This window comes from Phodopus roborovskii, unplaced genomic scaffold (genome assembly GCF_943737965.1).
Source record: "Phodopus roborovskii unplaced genomic scaffold, PHOROB, whole genome shotgun sequence".
In the NCBI taxonomy this organism is placed as follows: domain Eukaryota; kingdom Metazoa; phylum Chordata; class Mammalia; order Rodentia; family Cricetidae; genus Phodopus; species Phodopus roborovskii.
The window spans coordinates 13,868,222-13,878,592 of record NW_026126511.1 but is presented as its reverse complement, the minus strand read 5'-3'; the positions used below and the strand labels follow the sequence as shown (position 1 = coordinate 13,878,592).

Sequence of the window (10,371 nt, the reverse complement as noted above, 5' to 3'; positions counted from 1 at the left end):
GCCTGCATGGCATGAACACGAGGGGGGGTGCTGTCTTGTTTTCAGAGGAAAGTCATTCATTCGGTTCCTTCCCTTCACTAAGACCCATGCTCTCAGCTGCGTGGTGGCTGTAAGCCAGAGAAGCAATTTCCTTTCCTTTAAAAGGGTTTGGAAAGCATCTGATTGTATCAGGAAGAGGCATTTCAGCTTTCAGGGTGAAAGAACACTTGCTTCTTTTACAGATACTAGTAGAAATAAAATGAAAGACAGGGCTGACCAATTAACAAATCCAGGAAGGGCAGAATGAGGTCTGTCCACAGGCTATCTCAATGTAAATTAGCAGAGCAGGAGAACAGTATCACCTTTTCTGAATTCCCACACTACTTGCTCATCATTTCATCATGTGTCTCTGTGTTGCAGACTGATATTGAATGCTTACCTATTAGGAGTTATTATTATTAATTTTATTATAATCAATTAATTATTAATTTTACTCATATCCTAATTTTTAAAAAAAGACTTGCTTATTTTCTATTTTTATACATATTAGTGTTTGGCTGCATGATTGTATATGTACCGTGTGTGTTTCTGATGCCCTCAGAGGCCAGAAGAGAGTATTCGGTCTCCTGGAACTGGAGTTACAGATGGTTGTAAGCCATCATTTGGGTGCTAGGAATTGAACTTGAGTACTCCTTAAGAACAATTGTTCTTTTTTCTTTCTTTGTTTGTTTGTATTGTTTTTGGTTTTTTGATTCAGGGGTTCTCTGTGTAAGTACTGGAACTAGCTTTGTAGACCAGGCTGACTTTGAACTCACAGAGATCCAGCTGCCTCTGCCTCCCGAGTGCTAGAATTAAAGGTGTTCCATACATTTGCCTGACAATTTCAAGAGTCCATTGTTTTTTTCCCCCGCAGAGTAGTATTCCATTGTGTAGATGTGCCACATCTTCTTTATCCATTCTTCAGTTGAGGGGCATCTAGGTTGCTTCCAGGTTCTTGCTGTTACAAATAATGCTGCTATGAACATAGTTGAGCACGTCTTTGTTGCATGGATGTGGATCATTTGGGTATATGCCTAAGAGGGGGATTGCCGGGTCCTGTGGTAAACTAATTCCCATTTTCCTGAGGAACTTCCATAGTGATCTCCAAAATGGCTGTACAAGTTTGCACTCCCACCAGCAGTGGAGGAGTGTTCCCATTTCTCCACATCCTCTCCATCATAAGTTGTCATTGGTGTTTCTAATTTTAGCCATTCTGGCAGGAGTAAGATGGTATCTCAAAGTTGTTTTGATTTGCATTTCTCTGATAGCTACGGATATTGAGCACTTTCTTAAGCATCTTTCAGCCTTTTTGATTTCCTCTATTGAGAGTTCTCTATTAAGTTCTGTACCCCATTTTTTAAATAGGGTTTATTTGGTGTTTTGTTGACTAGTTTCTTGAGTTCTTTGTATATTTTGGAGATCAGCCCTTTGTCAGCTGTAGGATTGGTGAATATCTTTTCCCAGTCTGTGGGCTGCCGTTTGGTCTTGTCAACTGTATCCTTTGCCTTACAGAAGCTTCACATTTTGAGGAGGTCCCATTTATTAATTGTCGATCTCAGTGTCTGTGCTACTGGAGTTATGTTCAGGAAGCAGTCTCCTGTACCAGTTTGTTCAAGGGTACCTCCTACTTTCTCCTCTAAGAGGTTCAGTGTGGCTGGATTTATGTTGAGGTCTTTGATCCATTTGGTCTTGAGTTTTGTGTATGGCGATAGACATGGGTCTATCTGCAGTCTTCTACACACCATTATCCAGTTGTGCCAGCACCATTTCATGAAGATGCTTTTCTCCTCTCATTGTATACTTTTGAAAGACTTTGGTTTGCAGAGCAAGGATGTAGGAAAGGGGCAGGAGAATAGTTCTTGCAAGCAGAATATAGAAAATCACAAAGAATGGATGTTGACATGGGTGGAAAGATCAGGAATTATGAGACCAAGAAAGGTTACTTTGGTGATGGGGCTAGTGGTTATATGCTAGGCTAATCTTGCTAAATAGGGCTAGTTACTGAATCATCAAACCTTTGTGGAATAACAGAAGGCTCTATATGTACAGCCAAGAGAAAGCCAGAGTATGAAAGAAGTTTCTCACAGGTCTTGGCCCACAACAAGGAAATAGGCCCCTAACCCTGGGACAAATGGTCCCAGATGAACAGACCTGTCTGGGTCACACCTGGCCAATGGACAGTCTGGGGACTTTCTAAGGTACATTCTATGGTTTTTCCTTTAAAGAAGAACAGGTCACACCTGGGTGATCTCTCAAACATGAGATCATACTTTGTAATCAATAGTCAATCACCTTGTGCCCCATGCATATATGCTGATTTGCGGTTTGTCTCTATAAAAAGGAGCCTGAACCCTTGAGGGATTTGCAGGTTTCCCTGAGATTGCTGACACCCGAGTGCACACTCGTTCAATAAACACCTCTTGCTTGTTGCATCACCTGGTTTGGGTGTTTGTGTCACAGGGCTCTCCCATCGGCCCATCATGACCCCGAAATTAGGGTCTTACACTTTCAGCTGTTTTGTCAAAACTCAGATGTTCATAGGTATGTGGATTAATAACAGGATTTTCAATTCGATTCCATTGGTCTACTTGTCTATTTTTTTGTGCCAATACCAGGCTGTTTTCAGGACTATAGCTCTATAGTAGAGCTTAAAGTCGGTTACTGTGATGCCTCCTGAAGTTCCTTTATTGTACAGGGTTGTTTTGGTTATCCTGGGTCTTCTGTTTTTCTATATAAAGTTGATTATTATCCTTTCAAGGTCAGTGAAGAATTGTGCTAGGATTTTAATGGGGGTTGCACTGAATCTGTAGATTCCTTTTGGCACGATTGCCATTTTTACTATATCCTGCCTATCCAAGAGCATGGGAGATCTTTCCATTTTCTGGTGTTTTCTTTAATTTCTTTCTTTAAAGATACAACATTCTTATTATATAGGTCTTTCCCTTGTTTGGTAAGCATTACCCCAAGATACTTTATGTTGTTTATGGCTATTGTAAAAGGGTGATGTTTCTCTGATTTCTTTCTCAGCCCCTTTGTCGTCTGAATAAAGTAGAGCTACTGATGTTTTTGAGTTTACCTTGTATCCTGCTAGTTTGCTGAAGGTGTTTATCAGCTGTAGGAGTTCGCTGGTAGAGTTTTACTGGCCACTTATGTAAACTATCATATCATCTGCAAATAGAGAAAGTTTGACTTCTTCCTTTCCAATTTGTATCCATTTGATCTCCTTTTGTTGTCTTATAGCTTTAGCTGGAACTTCAAGTGCAATTTTGAAGAGATACAGAGAGAGAGGGCAGCTTTGTCTTGTTCCTGATTTTAGAGGAATTCAGTTTGATGTTGGCTGTTGGTTTGCTGTTTATTACTCTTATTATGTTTAGGTATGTTCCTGTTGTCCCTGATCACTCCAATACCTTTATCATGAAAGTGTGTTGAATTTTGTCAAAGGATTTTTCAGCATTTAGGGAGATGACCATGTGGATTTTCTTTTTCAGTTTATTTATATAGTGTATCACGTTGATAGATTTTTATATGTTAAACCATCTCTGCAACCCAGGGATGAAGCCTACTTGGTCATGGTGGATGATTTCTCTGATGTGTTCTTGGATTCAGTTTGCCAGTATTTATTGCAGGATATTGGTCTGTAGTTTTCTTTCTTTGCTGTGTCTTTTGTGTGGCTTGGGTACCAAGGTGATTGGGACCTCATAAAAAGAGTTTGGTAATGAACCTTCTGTTTCTGTTGTGTGGAGTACAGATTTTCAAAGTATGACCTGAAGAGTCCCTTGATTTCCTCAGTGTCTGTTGTTATGTCCCCCCTTTTGTTTCTAATTTTGTTAATTTGCATGCTCTCTCTCTGCTTTTTGGATAGTTTAGATAAAGGTTTGTCTATCTTGTTGCTTTTCTCGAAAAACCAACTCTTTGTTGCATTGATTTTTTTTTTTTGTATTGTTTTCCTGGTTTCTATTTTATTTTATTGATTTTAGCCCTCAAGTTGATTATTTCTTGGCATCTACTCCTCTGGGGTGAGTTTGCTTCTTTTTGTTCTAAGGCTTTCAGTTGTGCTGTTAATTCTCTAATGTGATTGTGCTCCGTTTTCTTCATATGGGCACTTAGTGCAATGAACATCCTTCATAGCACTGCTTTCAAGGTGTTCCATAATTTCTGGTATGTTGTGTCCTCATTCTCGTTGAATTTTAGGAATTTCTTAATTTCTTTCTTTATTTCTTCTTTGGTCCAGGTATGGTGCAATTGTGCATTGTTCAGTTTCCATGAGTTTGTATGGTTTCTGCGATTTGTACTGATGTTGAATTCCAACTTTAAAGCATGGTAGTCTGATAAGATACAGGAAACTATTCCAAGTTTTTTCTATCTGTTGATGTTTTTTATGTTGCCTAGTATGTGGTTGATTTCAGAGAAGGTTCCATGTGGAGCAGAGAAAAACGTATATTCTTTTGTGTTTGGATGGAATGTTCTATAGATTTCTGTTAAACCCAATTGAGACATAAGTTCTGTTAGTTCTTTTGTTTCTTTGTTAAGTTTCTGACTGGTGGTACTGTCTAGCAGTAAGAGTGGGGTGTTGAAGTCTCCAAATATGAGTGTGTGAGGTTTTATGTGAGCTTTGAGTTTTAGTAGCGTTTCTTTTATGAATGTGGGTGCCTTTGTATTTGGGGCATAGATGTTCAGAATTGAGACTTTGTGCTGATTGATTTCTCCTGTGATGAATACGAAATGACCATCTTCATCTCTTTTGATTGATTTTGGTGTGAAGTCTAACTTGTTAGATATTAGGTTAGCTACACCTGCTTGCTTCTTGGATCCATTTGATTGGAAAATCTTATTCCCAGCCCCTTGCCCTGAGGAAATACCTGTTTTTGAAGCTTAGATGTCTTTCTTGTATGCAGCAGAAGGATGGATTCTGTCTTTGTATCCATTCTGTTAGCCTGTGTCTTTTTATACATGAGTCAAGACCATTAATGTTGAGGGACAGTAAGGACCATTGATTGTTAATGCTTGTAATAGGGATTACCTATTGCCTATGTCTTTGTGAGCATACTTAAATTCCTTGGGTTGGAGTTTTCCTTTCAGAACTTTCTATATGGCGGGATTTATAGATACATATTTTGAAAATCTGGCTTTGTCATTAAACATCTTGTTTCTCCATCTATAGTGATTGAGAATTTTGCTGGGTATAGTAGCCTGGGCTGGCATCCATTGACTCTTAGTACTTGTAGTACATCTATCTAGGACCTTATGGCCTTGAGAGTTTCCATGGAGAAGTCAGGTGTAATTTTGATAGGTCTGCCTTTATATGTTACATGGCCTTTTTCCTTCGCTGCTCTTAATATTCTTTCTTTATACTGTATGTTAGATGTTTCCATTATTATATGTCAAGGGTGTCTTTTTTCTTTGGTCCAGCCTATTTGGTGTTCGGTATGCTTCTTGTACTTTCATAGGCTAGTCCTTCTTCAGATTGGGAAAGTTTTCTTCAATGATTTTGTTGAATATATTTTCTGCACCTTTGAGCTGGGATTCTTCACCTTCCTCTATGCCTATTATTCTTAGGTTTGGCCTTTTCACGGTGTCCCACATTTCCTGGATGTTTTGTGTTAAGGATTTGTTGGATTTAAGATTTTTCTTTGGTTAATGAATCTATTTCCTCTAGTTTATCTTCAGCGCCTGAGATTCTCTCTTCCATCTCTTGTATTCTGTTGGTTATGCTTGCATCTGTAGTTCCTGATCGATTGCCCAGTTTTTCTATTTCCAGCATTCCTTCAGTTTGTGTTTTCTTTATTGTCTGTATTTCACTTTTCAAGTCTTGAACAATTTCCTTCACCCATTTAATTGTTTTTTTTTTTTTTTTTCCCCCTTGGCTTTCCATACTTTCTTTAAGGGATTTGTTCATTTCTTCCAATTTTTAGTTTGTTTTTTCTTCCATTTCTTTAAGGGTTTTCTCACATCATCTTTGAGGGTCTCTATTATTTTTATGAAGATATTTTTTAAGTCGTTCTTTTCTGCTTCTTCTGCTTTGGGGTGTTCATGTCTAGTTGGTGTAGAGTCCCCAGATTCTGGTGGTGTCATTCTTGTCTTTCTATTGTTAGGTGTTTTCTTGTATTGTTGTCTTCCCATGGCTTCTTCTAGTAGGTATAGGTGGGGTCTCTCTCTCTCTCTGGTGGGCTTAGGTGGGTTAGAAGTTCGATGTCTGTAGCTCTGGGTGGACCAAGCTCTCTAGGTCTCTCCTCATGCATGGGCCTGGTGATGGGGGTCAAAGATAAAGCAGGGTAGGACTCAGGATGGTCCAGAGGGGATAGGCATATCTCTGGCAGGGGCTCAGAACTCCAGCAGAGAATTGGCAGTGGGGTTCAGAGACCAGGCAGGTGAGGATTTAGGGTCGTCCTGTGTGGATAGGCAGGTCTAGTGTGCTCAGAGCAGCTCAGGGAAGTTCCCTGAAGGTGGCAGGATTGTTGGATCTGCCTTCAGTCCCAGTGCTCAACCAGAGCAGTGGGTCATTGGGCAGGGTATGGCACAGGGTAGGGAGAGAGCAGGATCTTGGTGGGGGTGGGTGGATATGAATCAGGGCATCAGGAGCGCTCTAGATGGGGACACGGGAAGCGAGATTCGAGGCCAATCCAGGGAGTTTCCAGGAAAGGGTGTGTGTGGGGGGATTCAACCCGATTTGGTCCCAGACTCACCTCTATCAGAGGCCCAGCGATGTGGGTCAAAGATCCGGCAGGCAGGGACTCAGGATGTTCCTGTATGGATAGGGGGAATCTAGCTGGGGCCTTGCACTTTCCAGCTGAGTTCTCTAGCAGAGGCCTGGTGATGGGGGTTAAAGATCAACAGGCAGGGACTCCCTCATTCAAATTTGAATCTTAGAGAAAGCGATGAGCAAGTGGCAGAATGACCCCTAGACCACAATAACTAGAGAACTTTAACTGCCAATAAATATGTAAAAATGAATCGCTAACTGTGGACCCTGCCTTGTTGGAACCTTGTTCCACTGTTTGGCCAGAGAACTTTTGACCATGTTTTATATATTTTTTTCCACCCAGATGTTTTCATTGTGTAATTGCATATCTATTTCTTTACTTGTAGAGTTTCAACTCTCTTTCTGTGAATACCTGGGATTGTCGGTCCATGTTTCAGAATTTTTTCTCCTGAATTTTCTCTGTGGTTACTTCTATTCTTCCTTTCATTTTTCATTTTAAAGTCTTTTTCTTTTGGTTTACCTTTCTTTAGCATCAATTATGATTTGTCTCTACAAGTTGATGTGGCTGTTATGTTTCCTTGGATGACACTTGCTACTTATAATTTAAAAATCTGCCGTGATGTCAGTGAGACGTTACGAGGAAGCGAGTGTGTACTGCAGTCCTAAGTTGTATATAGTTTAGGCCTTTTGGAATATCTAGGTTTTCATATTTTTTTTTAAACACACGGGATTATTTTAAAATGTTGACCTAAGCATGGAAATCCCAATGCTGAATGTTCTGCAAAATTGAAAACCAACCAACCAACCAAAAATCCCACAAACAGCTCAAACTTTTAAAAACTTTAAAGGCGAACCCTCCAATAACACATAACTTACATCTATTTTAATGTGTTTAACACATCTCTTAATAACCGTGAAGGGATTGCAGCACTCTTGGTAGACCAATTCCATACTTAATCATTTTAACGTTTATAATGCAGGAAGTGCCAAAATATCTCCTCCCTGCAGCTGCATATTCCCAGTCCAGAACATTCCTTCCAGTATGACTTGATTATGTTCATCAGCTTTTGTAACAAACTTCTTACGTGGGGGCAAGAGAGAGTACTGAGCGTAAAGAATGAAGTTCTGACCCTTCTTGGAATGGAGTCAGAGATTTAATATGAATCTTGACGGGGAATGGTATTTCACTGTCAGGAGAAGCAGTCGTTTGCGAAAGAATTAAGCTCTCTTTGTATAGAACAAACAGACAATCAAAAAAGAAAACAGCGTTTGAAACATGAGCCCTTATTTTTAGGAGCCTGGGGCCACCCGTCCCTTTTTAGTTTACGCGCCCGTCTAGCTCTCTGTTTATTGAGGTATCGATCTTATGGCCAATATGAGCTTCCAAGCAGCTGTGCGGCCTCGGGTGGTCTCGAACTCCTGACTTTGAGGTCGGGCGTGCTGGGATTCCAGGCCTACTCTAGCATCCTGCACCTTTCCCTGTCCCCGCCATCACAAATGGCTGGGCTCCTCCCCCAACCGCTCGAATACCACCAAGTCGGTGGTCCGCCGACGGCCCAGAGCGCCCTTCCGGAGGACGTGCCGGAGCCCGCGGACGTCACTTCCGGGCGCCTGTGCTGCAAAGAGCGGCGTCCGTCCGGGGCGGCGGCCGTCGGTTGCGGGCGCCGCTGTCGCGCTGCGGCGCTGGGGACGCGGACCCGGGCCGGGCGGGCTCAGGCGCCGCCCAGCGGCCGGATGCGGCCCGGTCCCGAGCGCTGCGCCGGCTGCCGTGAGTTGGCCTGCGTGCCCGGAGCCTGGGGAGCCCGGCGGGTGCGGGCTCCGCCGTGACCCGAGGAAGGCGGGCGGCGGCCCGAGCGCGTCGTCCCCGGGCCGGGCGGAGGCCGCCGGTCCCCGCCCCACTTCAGGGCCGCGAGGCCGCTCTCCGGCTCCGTATCCGGGCGGAGGCCGCCGCCTGCGCAGCTGCGCAGGGTAGCGAGGCCCCGGCCCTTGCCGCGCCTCTGCCGGCCATCCAGACCCTGGTGCAGCCGGGCGCGCCTGGCCCCGGCCTTCCACCCTCAGCCGTGCCCAGAGCAGAGCCCGGCCGCCCGCTAAGATGGCAGCCGCCGCCGGGCCTCCCAGCCCCATGCAGTCGCTGCGGGAAGAGGCCGTGTGCGCCATCTGCCTGGATTACTTTAAGGACCCGGTGTCCATCGGCTGCGGGCACAACTTCTGCCGGGGGTGTGTGACCCAGCTGTGGGGCAAGGAAGACGATCGGGAGCGCCAACAGCCGGCCCCGGAGGACCGCGTCGTCCGAGAGGCCCTGTACCCCAGGCAGGTGCACGGGGACGCCTTCCAGCCCCTGGCCCGAGCCCCCGTCCTGCCCTGGCTTGGGCACAGCCACAGGAGGCTTCGTGCAGGCTCCACGTGGGACGACGACGGCGACGATGACGACGAAGGCTTGGCCGGCAACATAGAGGGCTTGGTGCAAGACTTGAGAATTAGGGTTTTCCCCGAAGACCGGGAGGGACACCTTCACAGCGGCCACCTGTACCACCAGCGCGGCCGCCACATCTTCCAGCGCGGCCCCCCACATCCGCCTGGGCGTCGGCAGCTCTATCCAGATGCCCGCCTACGCTCTCCTCTACCTCGCCCTCGCTCCGCCCCGCAGGTCTTCAGCTGCCCCCAGTGCCGAAGGACTTTTCCAAGTCGCAGTTTTCGCCCCAATTTGCAGCTGGCCAACATGGTCCACATAATTCGCCAGATTTGCCATACTCCGTGAATCCGAGCAGAGCGTGTGCTCCAGACATGAGGGAGCCCCGAAGCTCTTCTGCGAGGCAGAGAAAAAAGTGTAGTGAGTCCGGATTCCAGGCTGCACAAAAGTCACAGTGTGGTGTCCCTGAATGAAGTACTTCAGGAATACAAGGAGCACCCGAACCCTCCCTCCCCCAGGAACCTGTAGTACCTTGTGCTGCTCCCAGTTTTGGGGAGAAATTAAGGAATTCTAAATGTCATCTTTGGTTCAGTCTTAAATCAGATTGGAATTCGGTATGTAGCTAGAGAAGAATGCTCATTCGCCTAACATGCACCCCTCTCTTCAGTTTTTTTTGAATTAATGACTATCAGACTTCAGTTTTAGGAGACACTACTTCCTCCTTTGTTTCCGTTAGCTGAGAATTTACTTATGGGAATGAGGACAACTGCTTTGCTTAGCTTCAAAATTAGGCTTTCAAAACTGAGTACATTTTCATGAGCTTGGTATTTACTACTTCAAGTGTTTTTGAGCCAGTTATTAACTGGTTTGGAGCTATACTCTGTAGGAGGCTGTCAATAGTACTGTAGTAGTGCCGTCCTTTAGATTTTTGGCAAAGTTGAAATGTAATAAAGCAATGCTGCGCTATCAATGTCTATGCATTGTCTGTTGGAAAGATTCTTCTGTCATAAACTAAGAAAAACAGCATGCCTTATTTCAGTTTGCTTTTGAAGATCTGAAGACCTTTCATTGTTTTTGTTAGATCTAAAGTTCCTTGGTCTTTAAAGAGAATTGCATTCAGCATTTGGAATACAGCCCCAGCATTTGAGTACCAGTGAAACACTGAAACTGAAAATAGGAAACTTTGAAAAATTAAAACTTACAAAAAAATTTTAACACTAGTGTTGACCCTGAAATGCGATAG

General features: G+C 44.1%; 1 protein-coding gene across 1 annotated transcript; it reads left to right on the top strand.

The window, feature by feature from the left end:
• The first annotated feature begins 8,694 nt into the window (after positions 1-8,694).
• On the top strand, positions 8,695-10,102 carry LOC127230471 (E3 ubiquitin-protein ligase TRIM52). Its single transcript, XM_051195767.1, has one exon. It carries the CDS (start codon positions 8,811-8,813, stop codon positions 9,474-9,476), a length of 666 nt encoding a protein of 221 aa, XP_051051724.1. The 5' UTR covers positions 8,695-8,810; the 3' UTR covers positions 9,477-10,102.
• Positions 10,103-10,371: the final 269 nt, after the last annotated feature.